The sequence below is a fragment of the Brachyistius frenatus genome, unplaced genomic scaffold (assembly GCF_029030835.1).
Source record: "Brachyistius frenatus isolate BFR_SWC_R1_liver_20210118 unplaced genomic scaffold, ASM2903083v1 Contig_99, whole genome shotgun sequence".
In the NCBI taxonomy this organism is placed as follows: domain Eukaryota; kingdom Metazoa; phylum Chordata; class Actinopteri; family Embiotocidae; genus Brachyistius; species Brachyistius frenatus.
Window position 1 is genome coordinate 350,001 of NW_027210698.1, and position 25,542 is coordinate 375,542.

The 25,542-nt window shown below is 43.8% G+C and overlaps 1 protein-coding gene across 4 annotated transcripts in view; it reads left to right on the forward strand.

The window, feature by feature from the left end:
• rnf220a (ring finger protein 220a) overlaps nucleotides 1-17,044 on the forward strand; it is a 180,491-nt gene extending 163,447 nt beyond the window's left edge. For 2 of the 4 annotated variants that reach the window (XM_069711366.1, XM_069711367.1), the window contains 4 exons: nucleotides 5,557-5,668; nucleotides 9,357-9,551; nucleotides 10,008-10,082; nucleotides 15,046-17,044. In XM_069711366.1, the coding sequence (XP_069567467.1) occupies nucleotides 5,557-5,668; nucleotides 9,357-9,551; nucleotides 10,008-10,082; nucleotides 15,046-15,117 (454 nt within the window). In that variant the 3' untranslated portion in view covers nucleotides 15,118-17,044. The remainder of the gene's footprint in view (nucleotides 1-5,556; nucleotides 5,669-9,356; nucleotides 9,552-10,007; nucleotides 10,083-15,045) is intronic. The other 2 variants (XM_069711368.1, XM_069711369.1) reach the window with 1 other exon arrangement.
• Nucleotides 17,045-25,542: the final 8,498 nt, after the last annotated feature.

Consider the following 25,542-nt stretch of genomic DNA (forward strand, 5'->3'; position numbering starts at 1 on the left):
GTAACATGCGTGAATGGAAGTTGTATTTCAGTATTAGTTGCCGTGGTTTTATGATGCCAGGCGCACAGATCAAGGCCACAAGTTAAAACCTACCAGGCCAGAACCTCGTCCCAGTGTGCTCACAAAGGCTTCAAACACACACACACACACACACACACACACACACACACACACACACACACACACACACACACACACACACACACACGCGCACACACACACGCACATGAAGCAGACAGATGTACAGAGAATATTTATAATCAGGGGACACACATGTTCACACTGTTATACTGACTGTAAAAGCTCCTCAACAGCGAGCCCAGGACACGGTTTGTTTCTTTGTTAGATATAAACTTAACAGTGAAGGTTGATGTTCTTTTTTTTTCATTATGATTCAGATTCAGGTTGTGAAAACACACAGATTTACTCTGCTCTAAGGCTAACAAGTTCTACTTCCTCTCATCTATCTCGTCTTACTGTATTTCATCAGCAGTGACTATTGTTCAAAACATTAATTTAATCGGTACACACATTTGCTAGTTCAATTTACCAACAAAATGGCAGCACATGATAGACATAAGTACTGGAAACTCAAACGATGATGAAGGCCCTACATTAACTTTTTGGCTTTTATGTGGCCATAGTTTAATTATTGGAGAAAGAAGCACCTTTTTCTCTACAATTGTAAGTTGCTTTTTACATTTTCCAGTTCAATAAGACCAGTAGAGGAGTCTGTGGTAAAATCCCTTCTGATGATCACGTCTCATCAATTTTAGAAGAATGCATATCACAATAATAATTTGCTGTCAGTTTAATAGTTAGGAAGCAGGACAGGAGCATGCAGTTTGTAAAGCAAGCAGACTGAAACTATCTGACATGACTCGGTTAGTTTTTCTGTCGTAGCCAAAGAACATCAAACGTCCTCTAATGTTTCTGTATTCTTTGCCAGCGAAAATAAATTGAAGACTTCAGTTTGATTTAAAGTAACGATCTTGAAGATTTTCAATTAGATAAATGTCTTTTTAAGTATATAACACCGAATGAGATGAAACAATGGTGACTGAGCCTGTGACCTACTGATGAAAGCGCTTGCATTTGCAGTACTACAAACTAAACAAGTTGAGTGTCTGTGACAACGTTCCCGGGAAGAATCTCGAAGGTTTCCCATCACCCCGAGTGGTTGTTCCACCGGAGAGGGTAGGCGGAGATAACTCAACAGGCTCACTGTTCAACTCGCTCTTGACAGGCGACCTTGTTTTGATTTTTGGGACGTGAAGTCCAAAAACACAGCTGCAGTTACCATTTATCACCACAGGTGGTGCCAAAGACAACCAAGTGGAAGATCTTGGAGATGGTAACTTTAAGTTAATTTTTTTAATTCCAAATACTTTTAAATGCCTATAACTCGTCCTAAAGATTGTGTTTGGTATCTAAAAGGATTCTAATATGATTTTGAAATGCAGAATCGGATGCACTAAAACGTTATCAAACCCTAACGCGCTGTGATGAGATAGAAAATGAACCAAAAGTCGTCAAAGTTGTACCTGCATTCATACAACCCATACGACATGGGTAAAATGTGTGTTTTAAAGCAGCATAAATAATGTTGGTCTCCTCCTGAGACTCATTTTCATTGAAACTTACTGCTGCCCCAAAAGAGAGCAAAGTCCTGCTCTTGGTTTTTAGTTTCTGATCCAGGAATACCTCACAGTTCAGGCTGGAACCCAAAAGGAACCATCAGTTTGTTTCTGAGTCTCCATGACATGTTTGCTAAACCTGGGTCCCAGAGTGAGGTAAATATTCTTATTTTGGCTCAGAGACTGAAAAGCTTGAAAACCCCCGAGTCAGCTTAAATCAGCGGCGTACACAAACAGCAGAATGTTCTTAAACTCAAGGATTTTTACTTGTGGTTCTGCTGGTTGAGAGGCTGTTTATCTTCCTACATGTCATATTCAGCCCCAGAGAGTTGTCTTTCCTTCGCTTGGCCCTGTGAAGTCATCTTGTTCTCTTCTTTACCTCCATTAAATCTCTGCACCTCCTCCGTCCACACCTCCTCCCCCCTCCGACCCCAGTTTAGATGGCTAAAGCTGCATACAGAAAGATTAATGTGTTTTTACAGGATTGGAACATTAACCAAAGTCTTTCTTTCTACAAATCACTAAATGAATATTCACCACAGCCATAGAAAAGACAATAGGTAGGAGAGGTGAGTGTTGTTTGGAGAAAATTAATCAAATCTTTTTAAAAACGTTTTTTTTTTTTTCACCCCTTTTTCGGGCGATGAAGGAGAACCCCCCCCCCCCCCCGGTAGAGTTCTGGGCGACAGAAGGATTTATTGGAGCCGTTAAAAAGAAGAGACGGCCTTGTTTGAGAGACAACCCCCGTCCAGCTCTGTCCAGCCCAGAGTCCACCGCTGCTTTATAAGCTTGCATGCTAATCAAGACTAAATGGCTTTTTACAAGCTCGGTCCTAATAAGAGGAGAGGGTAAAGCAGTTTATAAGGCGCGGGGGTGGCGAGTCCGGCCAGGTCTTTATAGACATGGGACGGAGACGGGGTTACAGGGAGGAGCAGGTCGACTTTCCCCAGAGATCTGACAAAGGAAATGGAACCTCCTGCTACATTTGTGGTGGCGAGGTGACGTGCTGACTGCAAAGCTTTGTTCGGACTGCACCAACTTGTCTGCATGGGTTGCTGTGGTAACGACGTACACTTTCCAGCACGGAAGCAAAGTGCCAGCAGACAATTTATTTCAGCGTCTGTCCGCGGACTCTTGTTCTCGTTGTACTCCATCGCGCCAAAATCTCGACTCTGATAGCGCTCTGCTCGTGGTCGCACGGATTCTGCTCATTCTGTCATCCTGAAAATGACGTCGTCATTGTGTTGCGAAATCCGATCCGAGTGTCCGGACTGAGACGCATCCGTAGAAATCCGATTGAAATCATATTTTAAATCACCTCCAAATATGGTTTGGATCTCATTTGCAAAAATCACATTTTGTGGGTGTTCTGCTGTCCAGGGTTTTCAAACATCAGTTATTATAGCGTACAATCTGGATGTGACCTAAAACAGATTTGGGATGGCAGTCTGAACAAGGCCTGAGATCCTGTGGCCTCGGTGATGATGCTCTGTGACCGAGTGTGACTCTGGTTTCCCCGCAGAGGAAGGAAAGTGATGGAAATCGAGTCATTAAAATATCTATCGATTCGTTTTGTGAAGGATAGTTGTAAAACAAATTAAAAGAGCCTAATGTGGGTATTGATTGATTTGTCCGATCAAAGATGACATAAATGATCTTCCTGTTTACAGTTATATAAAAAATGTAGAGAAACCTGAAAACCCAAACTCTGGAGAAGGTGGAGTCACAATGGATCCGGTTTCTTCTTGAAAAATGGACTTAAATGACTTTACAGTAGTTACCAGAAATGAATGAAAACCCGCCAGCAAACCAAAACTGAGATTCCTCAGAAGCAAACATATAATCAGGGAATATCTCGTGGTCGAGTATTGAAGAGTTGTATGTTCTCCTGGACGAATTTCTGCAGTCATGAGCAATCATTGCTGTGCAGCTCAACGCTGCGGTGTCTCAGGGAGTCCGGTGATCGCCACGCGAACCTGAAATGGTTCATTTTAATTCAATCTTCAATTTAGTTTAAACGTTCAATTTATTTTAATGAGCTGGTTTGATGATATGAAGGAAGGAAATGCAGCGTGAAACTACTGCTGTTTTACAGAAAGCTGTCCTCGTTTCTTTTCCCCTGTAGCTGGTCCCCTCTGCTGTCTGTGGATGCAGCAAATTGAGCCGTATCCTAGGCCACACACACACACACACACACACACACACACACACACACACACACACACACACACACACACACACACACACACACACACACACACACACACACACACACACACACACACACACACAGAGCCACTTATTGCTCTCTTTTGCACGCACCCTCCCTTCCCTCTCTCCGCTTGTCCTTCCCCATCCCGATCAATACCATAGATCAGCTAGCTATCAGGCTGCAAAATGACCACATCACCATAAATGCACACACTCTTTAAAACACACACACGCACACACACACACACACACACACACACACACACACACACACACACACACACACACACACACACACACACACACACACACACACACACACACACACACACACACACTCACTACTGCATCTTTCCAGAGAAGGAGTGGATGGCAATAATAAACACCAGCTGGCTCATCTCCGCGCGGCCGAATCATCCATCATCATCATCATCATCATCAGCGTTGTGGTCTGTGCGTCGTCCGTATTGATTTAGTTATGGCTGCTTCATATGCTGCCGGACAGTGTTAAACACACATTTTCTGTTATCACGCAGCGCATTAATCAGAGGCCGGAAGAAACGGAGGATGCTGGGTGGGATGGATGGAGGGAGGGAGGGTTGAAGCAAGGACACGAGATGAGGAGATAAATACAGAGGCTGGGAAATAACCAGTGAAGGATAGATGGACAAAAAACAGACGAGAAGATGTAGAGGATGGAAGGAAAAGACGACAGGGCGTTTAAGTTAAACCTGACGAGATGGAGGGGGTAAAGGGGAGTGGCGTCAGAGCCAAAATGAATAGGAGAGGAGGAGGCTGAAGTTATAAATCTGGCCTTTGAGGATACAGATGTGTTAAATAGCAGGATGCAAATACTATATATTGGACGCAGTGAAAAAGAGAAGGCGAGTGGAGTCAGAGATGTCTAACCGTGTATTGAGCTACAGAGACGAGAAGGTTCAATAGAAACATGTTGTATAACGTAGAGGGGGACAGAGAGCAGCTCTGCATGGCAGAAAGAGACATAGTCAGATACTATTGAATGAACGTCTGTAGAGAAAGGAGCAATGATACACTCACGTAAAGGTAGGAGGAGTACATTAAACTGACATCAGGGGATTAAACACGTATATTTGAATGTAGTGATATTGCTGAAGAGCCCGATTGAGTTGTGCGACTCAGATGAATCACAGAGAAGCTACCGACAAGACATGATTGTTGTTTTCTTGTGTTCGGGACACAAACTGTATAAGGAAATGGACGTAGTGGCTGGCTCTGAAAAGGGAAGCCAATGCAAAAGTTCCGTAAAGTGCAATACCACTGAAGGGTGGCGCCAAAAAAAACCTCGGGCTCCAATAGACTCCAATTCAAAAAGTTTGAACTTCTTTCATAAAATTAGTCCATAATTGTTTTCCACAAGTCATTATGGTGTCATTTGCTTAAATCGCTCCTTTTGAGAACTCAATTGAACTCAGTGTTCTCAGTTCACCCACATGTGGTCATTTCTGGCTCCAAAATATCAAACCAAATTCCAGACTGGAGGTTTTGAAAAACCAGCAAGTGAGATCCTGCCGAGTTCAGCACACAAAGGAAGAGTTAGCCACCGTGTGTCGGTGTAAATTAACTTCTTAACAAACCTGAAAAGATGACTCTAGAAGTATTTTTCACAGCTCTCATTGATCTGGACCTGAACCTAAATCTGTCTTTGTTTCTGTCCTCCTGCGTCCAGGGTAACGGAGGAGGAGTCCACGGCTACCACCATGGAGGCTCTGAAGGCTCGAATCAGAGAGCTGGAGAAGCAGATACTGCGAGGAGACCGGTACAAGTGTCTCATCTGCATGGTGAGTCTCACACTCCTGCTGTTTGTCTGCACATCCAGGCTCAATGGGAGTATCACACCTAGGTCAGAAACATCCAGCATTTCTAAAACTGTATGTAGCACCATGGTTTAAGAATCGTTTAGAATCAGTTAGTTAAAGCAGTTTATGAAGGAGATGATTCTCCGCAGAAACCATGAGGGAACTCCAAAGAGGATGTTGGTCCTCCTTTTGTCCTTGAATCTAGCAAACCGGTGCCCACAGATACTGTGGCCCCGCTCAGTGGTGGAGTCCTCCAAAGTCCACATTATTAGGCCAAAGACATCACAAGGGCTGACAATGTCTATCCCATAAGCGCCTCTCCAAGTCCTCCCATCCTCCCCTTCCCCAGATTTACGGTATTTCTCACAAGAGGTGCAGGTTTAACCTGATTTTCAGAGATCCATGATCCCCCTGAGGATCCAGCCCACAGTTAGTGGGAATCATCTGATATAGTTCCCATCACACGGCCCTTTGCCCAATTTGCTCTCGTATTACTTTACAAGCCAAAGTCCATTTAAAAAGTTTGTTCTTTTGAAACGATGTTAGTGTATTGTGCTGTTTGTGCTGCATACGTGTGCATGTAGGAGCTCTGTGCATCTCATTTCTACACTTTCTGGGAATGTTTCCACGGTGTGAGTGCTGCTGGTGTTGTTGTGGGGCTGCTGTGTTGTTGGGGGCTCGTGGCCCTTGCATGGCTTTGCAAGTCGACAGGATCGTCTGCTGGCGTAAATGGCTGTTGTGCTAAAAAACAAAACAAAAAAAACAACAACAACTAAAGATTCCAGAGCTAATATTTTCCTTTACCATCGGATTTAAAGCAAGTGCTTCATATGAGGCTCAAAATGTATTCAAATTATAAAATATCTTTGTTAATCTGAACAAACTCTGTCGAGGTATTGCTTTGTTCATGCTCCATCACTTCACAGCTTGTATCGATGATTGTTTGGACTCTCAGATCAATAATATGAGTCACACGTCGTCCGTCAGGCAGGATGAAGAATGAGAGACCGTGTTCATGTTCATCAGACACTTGAGATGCAGCCGGACCTCCATCCCCACATCAGTGTTTGTGTTCCCCACTTAGTGTCAAGTACCCACCCTGTCATCCTTCAAGCTTGTGGACAGTGCAGCATCGGCATCCTGTGTGTGTGTGTGTGTGTGTGTGTGTGTGTGTGTGTGTGTGTGTGTGTGTGTGTGTGTGTGTGTGTGTGTGTGTGTGTGTGTGTGTGTGTGTGTGTGTGTGTGTGTGTGTGTGCGTGTGTGTGTGTGTGTAAAGCGGGTAATTACCGACGCTTACGCTTCCTAAAGGTCGCTGGGTGCCTGAGGTGACACGGAGGGCAAGGCACAGCGATCGATCACTCACTGCCCCATGGACACACAGCTCTTCTCTCCTCATCTGTCACTGTCCCTCATCTCTCTCTCTCTCTCTCTCTCTCTCACACACACACACACACACACACACACACACACACACACACACACACACACACACACACACACACACACACACACACACACACACACACAGACTCCAAGGCGGACAGAGTAACACAAATAAATGTACACACACACACACACGGAGGCTTGCCATCTAATCCGTCTCTGTCTGTCTTTAACCTGTCACTGTGTCTCATCTAAAAGTCATCACATGACTCTCACCGGTCTGCAGGAGAAGCTGGAGGTTTTCACCGCCGCCTCCGAGTAAACTCAGAGCGTCTCGGGGAGAAACACCACCGCTGCACGAGTTTCTCACTAATTGTAACCTTCGGTAGACGTATATCACTGGAAAACAAATGTTCTCCTGCTGTAGCCAAGTTGATCTGAGAAGCTCAGTGGATTTCTACCTCCATCTAAGTTAAGGAGGGGAACTTCAGATTTGTCACGTTAAGATTTCTGTAAGTAGTTTTACAAACGCAACTTATTCAAAACAGTATTCTTAAAAAGTGGTAGTTGTTCTACTCGCAGCCCGTCTTCAAGACGGTGTTAATGAAACAAAGACAATCACACAAGAAAGAAACGAAGACAAAAGTAACACAGAATCAGTGTTTCTTTGGGGGTCGGGATAAGTTGGCTGCTAGCTTGCTAACATTAGCATCCGTTCGACCTTCAGTAAATACATGTCGGGTGTATTTTAAAATGCTGATATCCTGGTCTGGTTTTCAGCAGTTTGAGGTCGAGGTTTGTCCATCGATAGGTTAACTTTAGGCTTTTATTGTGTTTGCTTTTTTTCAGGCTGGTACAAGTGTAGCTGTCATCTACTCTAGTAATGTTCACCCGTGTTTCTGCTGCGCTGCGAGTCGAAGGCACAACTCCGTCCTTCATGAGACACGGGAGCGTGAAACACTGGCAGAATAACAGTTTTATGAAACGGCAGAATGAGAACCATAAACACTCAACCAAGCTGTCCTTCGTGCATCCTTCCGTTAGCGGCGTCAGTGGATGATGAAGCCGTTCGTTTCAACATTCCCGTCATCTTCCAGAAGGAATCCTTTCACTTCTCAGCTGGAAACAACGACATATCTTCATCTTAATTCTGAGCTTTTCCTGTTTCAGAATTTTCGCTTTCATCAGCGAGTGAAGTCGTTCTCGAGCCTCATTTCACTTCGGTCGTTGGCGCCGACATCTGAGTGTTTGTGCGGGTCTGTTTGTGTGTGTGAGGGTCTGTTTGTGTGTGTGAGGGTCTGTTTGTGTTTGTGAGGGTCTGTTTGTGTTTGTGAGGGTCTGTTTGTGTTTGTGCGGGTCTGTTTGTGTTTGTGCGGGTCTGTTTTTGTTTGTGAGGGTCTGTTTGTGTGTGTGAGGGTCTGTTTGTGTGTGTGAGGGTCTGTTTGTGTTTGTGAGGGTCTGTTTGTGTTTGTGAGGGTCTGTTTTTGTTTGTGCGGGTCTGTTTGTGTTTGTGCGGGTCTGTTTGTGTTTGTGCGGGTCTGTTTTTGTTTGTGCGGGTCTGTTTGTGTTTGTGAGGGTCTGTTTGTGTTTGTGAGGGTCTGTTTGTGTTTGTGAGGGTCTGTTTGTGTTTGTGAGGGTCTGTTTGTGTTTGTGAGGGTCTGTTTGTGTTTGTGAGGGTCTGTTTGTGTTTGTGAGGGTCTGTTTGTGTTTGTGAGGGTCTGTTTGTGTTTGTGAGGGTCTGTTTGTGTTTGTGAGGGTCTGTTTGTGTTTGTGCGGGTCTGTTTGTGTTTGTGCGGGTCTGTTTGTGTTTGTGCGGGTCTGTTTGTGTTTGTGAGGGTCTGTTTGTGTTTGTGCGGGTCTGTTTGTGTTTGTGAGGGTCTGTTTGTGTTTGTGCGGGTCTGTTTGTGTTTGTGAGGGTCTGTTTGTGTTTGTGCGGGTCTGTTTGTGTTTGTGAGGGTCTGTTTGTGTTTGTGAGGGTCTGTTTGTGTTTGTGCGGGTCTGTTTGTGTTTGTGCGGGTCTGTTTGTGTTTGTGAGGGTCTGTTTGTGTTTGTGAGGGTCTGTTTGTGTTTGTGAGGGTCTGTTTGTGTTTGTGCGGGTCTGTTTGTGTTTGTGAGGGTCTGTTTGTGTTTGTGAGGGTCTGTTTGTGTTTGTGCACACGCGTTTGTTGCACTGTTGCGTTCGCGTTCAGTACAAGCCCGGCTCTATGATTAGCTGCCACCTTTCGCCCCCCCTCCTCTCCTCCCCCCACCCCTACCTCTCCTCCCCCACCTTCCCCTCCTTCCGCAGAGGAAGCCTGCTTTCCAGTCAGGCGCGGAGATCAAGAGCATAGGGGCGTGGCCAGGGCCCCGGCCACTGGCCAATGAGGTCGGAGAGAGGCAGCCTAAGTCCCTCCCCCTCGGCCTGTACTGCCTGTACAGGGGCCTTGTGATTGGTGGCTACGGCAGCGGCATAAAGAGGCTCCTCCCACAGCCCCTACGGAGGGTAAGGCACTCCCTCCCTCCCTCCCTCCCTCCTCTCCTCCTCCCCGTACCCCCCCCGCCCCTCCCACCACCACCACCACCACCCATATACCCCATCTCTGCTCTTTTCGAGAGGAAAAGAAAAGAGCGCCCAACAGGGCTGCTTCACGGCTTTCTCCCCCATCTTCTCCTCCCTCTGCCTGCCTCCCTCCGTCTCTGCTCGTTGCCTGCTCCGATGTCGTGTCTGTACACGTGTGTGTGACAGGTTGACGGTTCCGTTGCCCCCATGCTGCCTTGCTCAGTGGTTCTGTGGCTGCTGGCTGTGTCGTTTCATCGTTAGTGGTTTGATGCTGTTGGTTGGTCAGGGAATGTACAGTGTTGTTTGTGTGTTGGTAATTGGCCTGTGTTTTGTTTGTTTGTGTGTGTCCTGTTAATTTGATGTAATTTTGTTGTTTTACTTTTGTTTTTTGTTTTTTAGGACTCCTACACGATGCCGCTCACCTCCATCCAGTGCTGGCACGTCCATTGTGAAGAATGCTGGCTCAGGACTCTGGTACGCTCAAACACACACACACACACACACACACACACACACACACACACACACACACACACACACACACACACACACACACACACACACACACACACACACACTTTTCTGCGCTGCGGGGCAACTCCTCATGACATGCAGTTATTGCAGCCCCATTTCATAGTCAGTGAGTTTCTCTGTATTCGTGCCCCATAGGGAGGAACTAAAATGGAATATTCCCCAAATGAGCCGTTCTCTCGCTGCACACTCCGTCCAGCCAACGCAAACACTCGTAGTCTCGGTAGGGAAAAAGCTTAGATGGAATAGTCCCCAAAAGGCTTGTTAAAATGTTGGAATAAAGTGGTCAACTCTAACCTCCAATGACTTCTACACACAGCCTCAGGTCTGCACACACACACACACACACACACACACACACACACACACACACACACACACACACACACACACACACACACACACACACACACACACACACCTCAGTGGTCCTGTTGGTTATTAGTTAGTCTAATATATTCAGTAGTGTGTAATTAGCTGGTACTAATGTGGTAAATGGAGCGTGGAGGAAAACGGTGTTCCTGCTGCCGGGAGGATAAACAGTCGACTCGCCAGCTCTCTGATTTCTTTGCTGTTATCGCCTTTTTTCTCTCCACGTGTCCTTCGATATTGCCGATGTCTCGCTTGCTTTTATATCGCTGGTGTCCTGTTCTGTCACCTTTTCTTCCTCAAGCCTCTTCCTCCTCACCTGCACGCTCTGTCGCCAGTTTTGAACCGCAGGGGAAGCCATCACTATTGGTGCCGCGTTAGAGAATACGATACAAAATCAGTTCTACCATTGTGACGACACTATTTCAACACACTCGCAGCATATTTACAGGACGAGATACACAGAGAAGGGCAGAGAGTGCAAGTGTCACTGTTGTACACACAGACTGAAGTTGTGTTTCAGTACAAATGGAACCGAGATCTCTCAGGAAACATCAACCTTTATTGTGTTTTAGGGGTTAAAAGAGAAAAAGTTCCAGAGTCACCTTCTGTTATTGTCGCATGGCATGGACCTGCAGATGAGATGTAGCCTACCTTCGTCCAGAGTCGACTATTGGGAGGGTTAAAGGAATTGTTAGCCGGAGACTCTTCAGTCGACTGAGTGTGTTTTGAGACACCAACAGAGACACCTCTGCCGCTGACCGCCCAACAGCTGAGTCTATTTGAACAGCCCAATCCGACTGACGATATTTTGAGTTGTGTACAGCCCTGGATATTTATTATCCAATAAATATCTTGCATACATTCATGCATCCAATAGGATCGACGCATGTACTAAAAATCTTTGAATAATCTCCAAACCTTTTATGAAGCATCCGTGGCAGTCAAATATTCAGTTTGTCCAATTCTTGAATGTACATCCTCAGAGAGTGTTGTCTGTGTGATAACCGTTTGTTGACAGTGAAAGGGCGGACATGTTGCGTTAGCTCCGCCCACGCTCTCTGATGGAACGACCATCGGGTGATGGAGAACACGTCACTAGCTGTGCGCCACTTGTGATGCCGCAGACATCCAGCTTATTCAAGTCTAATATTGACAATGCACGTGCTTTCATCAGCTCGCCATTTCTTTGCCTCATTCAGCGATAGATTGTGTCTCAGACAGCGTGTAGCTTTGAGTTCATGAGAGGATACCACAAAGGTCGACGAGGAACTCCATCAGCTTCAGTGATACTTTGAGCTGACGGAGCGTCGCAGTGCGCCAGCTGTTATCAAGTATGTTCATGTTTATAAATTTGCTAATGATCGTCTGGAACATGAATTCAATTTAAGATCAATACTGATTGATGAAGAACCCCACGTGAGTGTAAAAACAAAGCAGCTGTCTGGGCATGTTTTAGGAATTACTTGTACGTTTTCAGATTTTCCCGTTATTCAGTCTTTAAGAGGAAACAGTCTCGAATGGGCTTCATTGTTTCCATCTGCCATGTACCTGAATTTTCTGAGTGTGTGCAGAGTATGCTGCGATCGCCGCTCTAATGTATGGAGCATTAAACTCATAGCCCGGAGACTGCTATAAAAAAATTGGAGGGCTGTGCTGATCAAAGTAAATGCCCGGGAATGTAGTTAATGTCAACCGAGCCTCTTACCGCTTTAATGAGCAAGGCAGCTGCAGCGCAGCATGACAGGCACACACCCACACACGCTTACCGTCTACACTACACCGGAGGGCCGAGCCGAGCCGGGCCGGGCCGGGCCGGGCCGGCAAACAAACAGGAGCAAAGCTCGCTCACGAGGATTACCACCTCGTGGCGTTACGCCTCCACCAGTCAAGTTGCAGCTTACATCCACATCTCTCCGCACTCGAATCATATATGTAGCGAGACTTTGAAGGAGTCCTGATGTGTTCACATGCTCAGCAAATAAAACGGATTCAGATTGAACAGGAAGTCGTCGCCATGACGGCAGACGGTGCTTCAAATGGGGATGTTGCTGCAAAGAAGCGACAAATTCCTAAACATTGGTGATTTAAACACATCTTCAACTAGAGAGAACAAAAGATCCTTGAACTCACGATAGTTTCCAGGTAGCCACTGAAGATTAGTGTCACAAACCCTTCATCCAAGTGAACCTTTGTGCCAAACTTGAAGAAAGTTTTTCCGGGCGTTTTTTGAGACATCGTGTTCAGAAGAATGCAACAGACATTCTAGTAACTTGGATTTTTGACCTTTGAACACTAAAACCTTTTCAGTTCCTCTGAGTCCGAGTGAACCTCCAGGCGTTCCTCTGATGTCACATTCAGGAGCACTGGATGGAAGTACAGACAACCCCAAAACACAATGCCCGCTGCACAGATGCAGACTTCTCTTTTAACATTGGTTGTCAGGTGTAACTATCAGGAACCGTTTAGAGGTTTAATGAATTCTGTGGAGATATTAAGAAATATTGCAGTTTACACGGATGAACAAACTGTCCATCTGTTTAAGATGATCAATCATACAACAGCAGGGAAAAAGCATTACTCGATGTGAGCTGGTGATGTAAAGACATGCTTGTTTGAGAGTTAAGAAAAGTTCAGTAAGTTTGGTGATGCATCCATCATTTGAAAAATGGGCTCTGAATATCTGATCAAATTAATAGTCTAATTCTTATTTTATTTGATCATACGGATCCGGATTTACATCTGAATTTAACCGAGTTGGTTTTCTACTGTTTTGTTACGTTCTTGTGCAAACATTTTAAAAAGTAGGGATTGTTAGGATAAACTGGATAAACATGTTCACTTACGTAAAAGTAAAGCATCTAAAATAAATTACATTTTCTTATTTGCACCGTGTGCTCTGTTTCATTATTAGTATCGAAAAAAATCTGGAAAACCCCATATCCAGTGCTGCCACAAAAACCTCTGCGTATCCACGTTAAATCATCCCGATCTTTTCTGCGCATCCTCCCTCTCTCGTTCCCTTTTCTACGCCCGCCATACTTTCCCTTCTTCTTCTCGACTGTTGTGAGTTCTCTGGAGCCACAAATCCTCTTATCAGGAGTGTGTGATATCGGTCAGACTCTTCACCCACCTCGCCCCAACGGAGGCTCTGTGTGTGTGTGTGTGTGTGTGTGTGTGTGTGTGTGTGTGTGTGTGTGTGTGTGTGTGTGTGTGTGTGTGTGTGTGTGTGTGTGTGTGTGTGTGTGTGTGTGTGTGTGTGTGTGTGTGTGTGTTTAGTCAGAGGCTTACAGGAAAAGAAACCTATAAATCTTTGGGGGTCAGACGAGCCCGGTACTTTGGGTACTGACCGTTTAAAGCTGCAGGTATTCCAGCTCTGAGCTCGCTGCATTCGGTTGGACCTGTGTTACATGTTGCACCCAGTGTTTTCTGGGGGGGGGGGGACCAAACTCACAAACTTTGACTTTTTAACCACACTGTCTACACACATTACAGTGGACTGCTGAAATCTCCACGTACCACAGAGATACTTTAGTGATGGGTTGTAGCACAAAATATGTAACGGGTCACGTTTTGAGATGCCGTGACACTTAGGATGGCCTTCAATCACAAAACAGGAAATAAAGGAGTTTTTAAGACTTCTTTTATTGCTATTAAAACATTTCTCTCCCGGTTGACTCCATTTGTATCACCGCACTTCCTCATACATCTGCATCCAGTGGCCTGCAGTTGGCAGCCAACACAAGGAAGGAAACAAGCTGACTGGTAACGGAGGCAGTGAGGGGTGGAGGGGGGATAGAGGTGGAGGATAGTGGTGGAGGATAGTGGTGGAGACCACCCAGTCCCAGCCTTGTTACACTGTCAGCCCTGTGTTACATATTATCACCTGCTGCTTTACTGCAGATGGCACACTATCAAAGCAGTGCAGAGGGGAAGACTGCAAGGTGGTTCACATTCACACAGGAGGAGGAGGAGGAGGAGGAGGAGGAGGTAGTGAGAATTACATCACCCGTTTCCATCCATTGGTGAGGCGTTGGGAAATTGTCAAAAAAAAAAAACAACCACGTTGAATTATGAGCCTGCAGCCCAACACAGGTGACTGATCCTGGTGAAAGTGTCTTCTACATCACAACAGAAAGTCTGAGGCTGCAGGTCTTCTACTAATCCTTATTTTCATCATCAAGTAACTTGATATTTTTCCAGCACGTGTCGACAGAAAGTTAAAAAAAAAAAACAACGACTCTAAAACTGCTCGTCGTCGGTTCCGAGTACTCATTTTCGTGACGTTATCTTTGCTGAAATTTCACTCCTTCGCAACTCTACTGTTAGTGTGGTGGAAACATGATCAGCGTGACGAGCAGAAGGAGGGAATAGAAGGGGGAGGGGTCAGAAGGCGTGTCCTCCACAACACCTTCTGGTGCTCAGTTACCGTCAGGTGCTCTGCAGACTAACTCCAATAAACACAATAGAGATCGGAATTCCTCTGAAGTCTTCGCTTGAGCAAACAAGCTAACTGTTGTCTGTCCATCTTTCACAGGGGAACAAGAAGCTGTGCCCGCAGTGCAACACCATCACCTCACCCGGAGACCTGAGGCGTGTCTACTTGTAAAAAGCACAACCCCGTCCCCCCGTCCCCCTGCCTCTTCGTCCCTCCAGTCCATTCCTCCATCTTGGATTTTATCTTCCTCCCCGTTGACCATCATTTGTTTCTCTCTCGCTCCGCCGTGGCCCGAGTCAGAAGCTCCGAAGCCTCCAGGAGCACTCGGAGACGAGAGACGAGAGACAAGAGACAAGACTGCTGTCATACAGACTCTGCTGGCTCTCTGAGGGGGCTGAAAGGAATGACTGAGCAGCACTTATTGACTCTCTGGCTGTCTGCCTCGTCATCCTCTCACGCAAAAAAATATAATATGGAGCCCTTCGGCCCCTTGATGGCCTGCAGGCCTGTTTCCCCCCCGCCTCGCTGACATGACTCCCTCTACATGTACTGCTGGGGTTTCTCCATCTGAAGGACTTAAAGTCAGTGGAGACCCTGAACGCCCTGCTGAGACCGTCAGCTTCCTGCTGCAGGAGGTGGGCCTGAAAGGAACTTCTTAATACGTGCATTAAAATGTATTTTTCTTTCCCCCCCTGCTGGCTCTTCTTCGACATTTCAGTGGTGCTGGACGACAGGCTCGACCCTGATGACTTGACAGAAAGCTTCTTTTGTTTTGTTTTTTTTGTTCCCCGCTGCAGAGAAAACGTGTGTCTTTGTGGAACTGTTGTTGAAGAGAATAAAATAAAAAAAAATTAATAAATAAAAAAAAGGGGCCTGTCCACTAAAACTGAGCTTTCAACCAAACTGAGAATAACCTCACAACCGTGAAAAGGAGTTTCACACTCCCTCTCCTCCCCCTCCTCGCCTACTTCTTCTCCCGTCTTCCCCTCTTTCGTGGTGTTCTAGTGAAGTAAACCAAAATCCCCTCCCATCCCCATCACCCTCCCCCTCCGCCTCTCCCCCTCCCTCCAAGATGCAGTGCAAGCACATGTAATATAGTTCTATGTATGTTTACAATGTTGGGTGTAAATGACATAGAGTTCACACACATTGTACACACACACAAACACACACATACATTACCATCAGCAGACATACAGAAGTATATAATATCAAAGTCCTGTTTTTAGTTGGAAGGGTTCGGGAATGATGTTTGGGGTAAAAAAAATAAAAATAAAAAAAAAATATGGCTGGAATAAATAAAAAACAAAAGCCTTCTGTATTTTTAAAAAATAAAATAAAAGATCATTTGAAGATCCATTGAAGTTGTATTTGACTGTACAGGAATTTAAAAAAAAATGTAAGTAATAATAAACTACTCGAGACTAGATGGTCGAGATTTAGGTGGTGTAATTTTTCTGCAGAGTACCCTGAAACGCTGTAGATCTAACATGACGCGAGGACAGATGTTGTGTTAGTTTTACTGAATGGAGAGATTCTTATTGGCCAAGATTTCCTGCAAAACAAGCAGAACGATAGACCTGCTCTTTAGTTGAAACATTGTCCAGCTGAGCCTTTTCCTTTCACCACCCCCCTCTGCTTCCTGTCAGTCGGAGTAACATGCTCAGATCATAGTCTAGACACTTTTGATTTTGTTTGACCCCTACATGTCTGAAAAGAAAGCTTTTTTTTCACTGTTCTCATTCTGCTATGCTGCAAAAAAAAACAAAAAAAAATATGAAAAAAACAAAAAAAAAGGTCCCAGAATGGCAACCTCCCCTCCACGCCAAGAAAGAGCAGGTTCTTTCTGAGCTCTACCGGATGAGGGAAGCCTCTGGAAAAGAAGGATGGCCACAGCTGAACTGGTAACCTCCAGAAACCCGCAGCAACCCCCCCCCCCTCCTCCTATCCTCCCCCTCCCCCTTCCCTGTACGGCAGCAGCATCAGCAGCCAAGGTGGTGGTGTGCTTTTGTGTTTGTAAAACTATGTATTCTGTGATGTCTGTATTGTTGTAAGAAAGACTGAAAAAAAATGAAAAAATAAAACTTCTCAAATACCACGAGTGGGCCTGTTCACGCAACCTGGGGGGTGAAATAAGACGGGGAGAAAAGTGCTCGAGTGTTCACCGGGAAAAAGGTTGGAAAGATGGGATCAATGTAAAATACACATTCTGTTCATGTGCTTTTTTTTTTTTTAATGAGACTTTATGTGTGAGACTTTTCTTGTAATTCAATTGTCGGTAGGTCAGTATTTTAACGTTTGCAATCATACCACTCGGCTTGAAGTTTGGATTTCAGTTCAACAATCTACCCTACATATTCAGTGTTCTTCTGGCTATTTCCCTTGTAATTTAATCCATTACGTCCAAATCTTTTAATCATTTCCATGAAACGTTGGATCAGCGCCAACAAACACAGGAAGAAGAATGGCAGCGAGTGAACATGGACGTACACAGGTTTCCAACTTTTGGAGAAAACGGCGGTGGAAATGTTTGATGAGAAAGGTGCGGGTGTTTATCGCGCATGTCAGAGCCCGGTGAAACCTGCAGTATGGTCTGGTGAGTAACACTGAATATAAATATAACTTCTATTTGTTGACGGGAACTCCACAGCAGGGCGCCTCGGGTGTTTTCTCTCATTGGAAAAGGTAGCTGGTGGTTGTCTGCTGCACAAACAAAGTGGCACAGCACACAGCCTGCAGATGTTTCAGCAGCTTAGCCTTGAGTTCCATTTTCTTCCAGTGCAGATTACATTTGTTTATGCCACCTTCAGCTAAATATGTAATACATGTGCTGCATATCTAACTGGGTGGATGACATTTTCTTTTTTTTGTGCTGGAATGACTGAAGCTGTGTGAGCAGATGGTGACCGAGGAGTCCAAGTTGGCTTCAGCTGTATCAGTAATTATCAGTGTCTGGAAACCAGGGCTGGATCCCCAACAAGGAGAACTCCAGGTTCGCTGCATGTCACTTTATTGGTTCAATTCAAAATTTGCTGCCGATTTTGGGCAACTAAATTCTTGCATTACTAGCTAATCTTAATCTCTAGAAATATATTTATTATTATTATTTTAGATAATATAGGGCTTTTTCCAAGCAGCTGTGTTTAATCAAAACGCAAAAAAAAAACGAACTTATCTATTTGTTAACTGTAAACATTGACATTTGTTAATAATCTAACAGCTCCTAAACAAATTAGTTGTGTTGCAAAGCGTGACTGATCCTGCTTCTGTGTGTCTTCTACAACCACCAATTCAGGGCAAATATTCTGAGTCTGTCCCACTAGTCATTATTTCCATTTAATAAGGGTAACTCAGCAAATTTATCAAATTGACCCTGTCAAAAACGCAGATGAAAATATTGTAGAGTTGTTGAATACAGCGTTGTTTTTGAAATGTGATTCCAAAAAGTGTTGCATCAATCCATTTGTTCAACTCGGTCCAAGCAGAAGGCCTCAGGAGATGTTTGTTCTTCCCACTGCTCAGGCAGAAACTCCCACTCTTAATAGATGCTGCTGTACTAAAAGCTTGTTTTCCACAAGGTGAACCACATGTATATGTGTTAGATCATTGTCAGAGTGAGTCATTAAGGCAAGTGTTGTCAGATGCCAATAAAATGTTATTGCATGGGAGGAAGCCACAGCAGGAGGTGAGTCTCGCTTAACTGTTTAGAGATCAGGTTTGGATGGCGAGGCAGCATTCTGCTGCCACTGATCCTCAAAAACACAACATGCCAGAGTTCATCCATCCCAACCACCACAAACCTACAGAATTTAACAATGTGGAGATTATGTAGAACTTTGCTGCTAAATGTGTAGCATCACCAAATCGCCCTGAAGCTTTGATCAGCTGTGTTATAGAGTAGAGAGGAAATGCACTCATCAACACAGAACATGTTTCTGATATGAGTACAGCATTACTTTACCGCATGAAAAAAAAAATCAGGACAGAAAACTGTTTTGAAGACCAAAAGAAATGTTCTGATGAACAGGCCGTCACTTTAGAAAACACTTGTGTTGGGCTGAGCTGCTGCGATGTGACAAGTTACCCCCTGCCGACCTTTAAAACCTTTTTATCACTTGTATTTGTTGCACATGAAAGACATATTTCTTCACACTGTTTAAGCATTTTTGATTTATGTTTGAGACCAGCCTTGTTCTCCAGCCTATTCAGGGTTTTCCTGATGGTTTCTGCAGGGTTTAGTTGCTGCGGTAGCAGCGGGGGAAGGTGGGCAGTGTTCTGACCAGAGACTATGCATTTTCATGTAATGTTGGACTATCATGCACGAATTCCTCTACAATTGTAAGGCCAATCGGAAAATTGTACACAGATATGTTTATAATAATAGTCCAAAATTGATGTGAAATTGCATCTTTGTATTGAATATCCATACAATATTTATGTAAAAAATGCCATAAAGTTAATACTTGTGATAAAAAATGTAGAAAGAAAGCGTAACGTGAAGCTGTAGCGGTTTAGGTGGTGTGAAACATCACTTGGGTGCGACACCTAGGTGTAATATCATTTCAGGGAGAAAGAACAGGAGGGAACAAATATTGCTCTGATAGTTGTTTCTGCAAGCTGCATTTTGACAACAAAAGTCCAGTAATTAAGTATAAGATGCTTTTATGTTGCAGACACATGAATAAAATGGAGCAGCAGAGGCAGAGATATATTCTGACTTTTAGTTCATAGGTGTCGGTCAGTCCTACGTCTTTGAATGCCCATGCCTCAGTTTGTGATTCGGTATAACTCCATAGTGAATAATCTCAATGCAAATATAAAGCTGATGATAATCCAGAATAGGAATATTGGTTGTTTCCTGGGGGTCTGGTGTTTTTTGGTTTTGTTTTTTTTTACCAATGGGACCCTTGATAGGTTAATCCAGCGCTGCCTTTTCTGGATTTTAAGATGATAAACTGGCTGTTAACAGGTTCACAGACACTAACGGGGGAAAAAAAAAAAAGACACCAGTTTAAGTCATTGTATCACACTGTGACATCAGTCATCTTGGAGGAATACTTTGGAGAAGTGCTTCTATTTGCTGATGTTGGGTTGCAGTGATCAGGGCTGCTCCCATTTCTCCGTAGTTTAAAACAGAAGCAGAGGACAGCGCTGCCACCTAGAGGACGTTCACAGCAGCGGCCGCGCTCTCCCGAAAACTTCACATAATCCCAGTCAGGCAGCGATCAGCAGATCACCAGATGGGGTGTGTGTGTGTGTGTGTGTGTGTGTGTGTGTGTGTGTGTGTGTGTGTGTGTGTGTGTGTGTGTGCGTGTGTGTGTGTGTGTGCGCGTGTGTGTGTGCGTGCGTGTGTGTGTGTGTGTGTGTGTGTGTGCGTGCGTGTGTGTGTGTGCATTCTCTTGTTAAACAGTGCTACAGAAAGCACCCCTGCCAAACATCAGAGCTCATTTAGCAGCCGCCTGTAACATTAATTAGCAGGAATTACAACAGTATGATCTCTCTCGCAACCAGTTGGCGCTCAGATCTGCATCCAAGCCTTAAACAAAAGCAGGGTTTGCCGTTTTGTACGCCGACCAAGGTGAGGCCTTATTGGACCCAGCCCTCACCCTGCCCAGTAAGCGCTCCTGTAAGTGCTGTCAGATGCCAATAAAGTTGGAGTGAATGAGAGGCAACCACAGCAGGAGACCAGCTTTGTAGAAATATTCCGGCGCTGCGCGAAGCTTCTGGACACGATTGCTGTAATACTCTGCGCGTATGGATGCACTGTGCAGTTTATTAGGCAGCTAATAAGGAAGTCATTTGGACATTTATACTTTATGAATTATTCATATTTAGTTTGCGTGTCGGTCATGTACACAAGCAGAAGAAAATGACAATGAGATCAAAATTCAATTCAATTCAACTTCATTTATATAGCGCCGAATCACAACACAGGTTATTTCATGGCACTTAACACATTAAAGTCCTTACAGCAAGACTTTACAATATAAAACAAAATAAAAAAATGTCTGCTTTAATCCGAGTCTGTAAATTGCTATTTTCCTAGTTTGTAGCTACGATATTAGCCAGTGGGACTGTAGACAGGCTCAGCTGGTATCATGGTATACTGTGGTATTATGAAATCCTGAAGGTATCATCCACTAATACTCTCTCTATTGATGGGATTCATTGTAGTGCTCAACATCTACCACCAGAGGGCAGTGCAGGCAGCTGAAGGAACACAGTGCAAAAAGTTGGCAGCTGCTGGTAAAGATATCGGACTCCCATGTGTTGAAGCCTTTTTGTGTTCAGATCCAATGATACAGGAGACCTTTGTGACCGAAGAACATAACGCAAATGTGTTCAAAGTCTGTTCTGCAGTTTGGGATTTACAGTCAGATTTACAGGCTGAAGCCAGGCGAAGTCGTATGTTGTCTCTTAGGCCGGGGGACACACTGCCTGAATGTGTGTTGCGTCTTGATTTTCAAATCAGCGCCCATGTTAACACTTTAAAGAAGCCGCACAGCCTACGTGAGACATGCAGCTACAGTTTGCCAGGAAACATATATTCAAAGAACAGGCCTTTTGGAATAATGTTCCCTCGAGTCCCTTGCCGTGACTAATGATTGGGTTATTGATCGAACATGGATTCTGGGTTCCCGCAGGAATGCACACCCAGTTTTTGCCCAATTTAACAATATGTATTAATAACTAAGGAGTATCAGATGGCCAGCGTAGGAATTGTAACTGTGTTTACAATGGTTTTACTCCAAACCCAAGGGGACCAAAAGTAAGTAAAGTCATCTTGTATTTAATATTCTCGGAGCACTGACAGCCCCTTTCCCCCCACCAGTACCAGCTCCACTCCCCTCAACAACATAGACATTGTGTTCCACTGTAAAATGTCCCCACTAAATGTGTGTCTTTACTATGAAACTATCTTGACGTCATCGCCAATGGAGGATATGAAGGGGATGCTGCTCTTGATTTTCAGTATGTAGCTGAAGGCAACAAGACAAAAGACTGGCAAAAGGTTGCTGGTTGCCATTAATTCATAATAAGTAATCCAGTCACACACACACACACACACACACACACAAAATTGCAGCTGCTGTAGTAGTTTGACTAGTTAACAAGATTTGTTCAAGATGTTTTAAGACATTAGTAGCAGGTAATCCACAACTTCTGCCCAGTGGAAAACCAAGAAAAGTGAGTAGAGTGGAGCGGAGCCAGTACCAGCAGTGGATTTCATGGTTTGATCATCTTTCCACACGCCTGAATGTGTAGGATATTAAAAAATATTTGACTTCAGCAATTACCAGTTGTAGATTTGTACCTTTACACTGCTGTAATGTGAATGGAATATTATACCGAAATATAATAATTTAAAGGTCACGATTACTTGTAGTGCACTTTAAAGCTATTTTTTCTCTTATAAAATATATAATTTGATGAATACAGTGTATTTGAGCCCGGTTACAATCTAAGGTGTGAAAATGATAACACCAATCCACGACTGCTCTCAGACGTAGGCATGTCAGATCCATGGAAATATCTTTCAGAGGTCAGACAGTGTGGGTCCTGATGTGGATGTACACGGTATGGTGTGGACCTTATTGGCATTTTATAACACACACACACACTCTCACAGATTAATCAATATGACACTTAATAGTATTCTCCCTGTCCTCTCTACCACCTGGCACCTCCTGAGGACACCCATACACAGCATGTACACAGTGCACACGCATGGACCCATAAATACACACTCACAAGTACACACATGCAGTTTGACACAAACTATATATTGATTTAATGACTAACTTACTCCGGGTGGACAAAGAGGATAGTGCCGGCTAGTTCAACTCGACTGTGTGTGTGTGTGTGTGTGTGTGTGTGTGTGTGTGTGTGTGTGTGTGTGTGTGTGTGTGTGTGTGTGTGTGTGTGTGTGTGTGTGTGTGTGTGTGTGTGTGTGTGTGTGTGTGTGTGTGTGTGTGTGTGTGTGTGTTTTTAGCTCCAGGTTGGGAGCCAGAGGAACCAGGAAATCTATCCAAGAGGCGCCTGCAGAAAGAGGCAGGAAATTGAACTAGTTGATGGAAGAACCCCCTGGAGGCTGATTCAGAGTCATTAGGACCATTTACCTCATCAACGAGCTCCACCCAAAACCACCAGCTGGGTTCCCATGGTTTTTATTTTCTTTCCTCCTTATATTATATTGCTAACGTTTAAATGCTGCATGAAATAACTAGTTACATTGCAGGAGTCTGGAAAAATGCGAATACATGTAGTTAACTAAATTCTACCGGTTTGCCATTGTTGAATTGAATGGGTCCAATGAACAGATACACAGTTAATAAAGTCATCCTGAGAAAAGGTGGCTGTGGAGGAGAAGGTGTGACTTACCTGCTGGTTTCAATAAGATTTATTTCTAAATCACCCCAAAAAAAGATAAAAAGTGCAAACAATCAAGAACTATATTTAAACTCAGCTTTGAGACACTTGACATGCTGCTTTATATTTTGACTCTGTGACAGTAGGTCTAACATGAAACCTATAATTGCATACAAAACAGTTTGTGAAATAGGAAGAGCAACAGAAGATTAATAGAGAGTTTTGTCAGTTTGAATAGTTCAAATTAGCTCCATCTGAAGTTACAACATTAATATGCATTTCAAATGTTAATATACAAGGAGAGCCCACAATTAAGATGTATTGTATGTAACAACACTTTAATAGGGAATTTCGCAAAAATTAGTACTTTTTCCCTTCATCTGTTAAAGTCAATTTTGCTGATTGTACAATGTACTTTTAAATTAAAGTCTTTTAATGGGGATTTTTTTTTTTTTACGCAGTAGTATTACTACTTTTTTTTAAGTACAGAGTCTGAATCCTTCAACATCCCAGCAGGAGACATGGATAGTACTCAGCAGCATGGTGAAAATAAAGTCTAAGAAACTGTTTTACCAAATTTTAACTCACAAGCTTAAAAAAGCAGAAATCACTCAGTTTGATAATATTTTGTTACTTCATATTTATTGTAAGGACTTCATCATATTGTGTTTAAAAAGCCTTTTATTTGATAAACTGGAACCTGTGTAATACTTCAGTCTCTGTGTGCTGTGTACAAATCAATGCCCGTGCATTGGCTTTAGGTTTCCATAGGGTGGCAGCGTTTGATAGCAAACACCCTCCCAGCTCCTCACGTAAGACCTTGTAGATAATGTAGAAGCAACAGCTCAAGACCAATTTATTTGTATTTGCAAAATGTGTGAGAAACCTGTAACATATAAAACATGGGGATGGAGGACTCGGCTCCCATAAAAACTCCCAACGTTTCATACAAATCTACAGATTTTACCCCAATTAGAACATTTATTAGTTAATTGTATTGTAAGAACACAATAGGAAAACAGCGACAGAGATATAATTATACACTTAAGTTAGAAATCTGTCTGAGAAAAGAACAGAGCGAACTGAAAGAGAAGATGAGGAGCGAGGTCATCTCATCTGTTTCATCTACTCCTTTAGTCCCCTCCACCACTCCTGCTTTCATCTTGGTCAGCCCCCCAGGGGAGAACACTGGTCCTCTGTGTGTGTGTGTGTGTGTGTGTGTGTGTGTGTGTGTGTGTGTGTGTGTGTGTGTGTGTGTGTGTGTGTGTGTGTGTGTGTGTGTGTGTGTGTGTGTGCAAAGAGGGGGGTTTTGGGGTCTTGTCAGAGGATTCCCATATCTTGGAAGGCAGAGATGACATGAGATAATGTTGAAAAGGACTAACAAGTGTGTGTGTGTGTGTGTGTGTGTGTGTGTGTGTGTGTGTGTGTGTGTGTGTGTGTGTGTGTGTGTGTGTGTGTGTGTGTGTGTGTGTGTGTGTGTGTGTGTGTGTGTGTGTGTGTGTGTGTGTGTGTGTTGTAAGTCTCATTTCCTACATCCCCCTCCCCCCTTAAAAAAACCCTGTGGTTTTCTACCTGCTTGTCTTTACCCCCTCACTTGCAAAACATCCTCTTCTCTGTTTTCTGAAACTACTATCTATCACTTTTGAGTTACTTTTTTTCACGTGACAGATGAGGTCACCACAGGAAACACAGTTGGGTCATCCACATGAGTTTTGTTTTTTTTCCCTCTTAAATCACTGATATTCATCAATCATGAAGTACACTCTGGAAATCAAAAAGTCTGGTAAAAAAAAACAAATAGTAAATATTTTAGATAAGATAATATAAGATAAGATAAGACTTTATCAATTCCACAGCGGGGAAATTAAGCAGTTTAAGGATACAGAAAACATAAGTACAAAAAGTAAATATAAAAATTAAATTCAGATCTCTATATAAATACAGAATCAAGTATGACTAATAAAGAATATATATAAATACATAGGACACCCACAACTTATATTATACACTATAGTATAACATGTATTAGTGATATTTAATACTTTATGAATAGTATGCATCATGCAAGTAGTAAGTATGCTTTTGAAATATGCTAGAACATATAATATGTACATAATATTAAGCACCTGAGATGATAAACCAAAAGTTGTGCAAAGAAGCGGTGATGTCGTTTTCTTCCTTTTCAGACGGTGCATGTGCACAGTAATATTTACACACTGCAGGCAA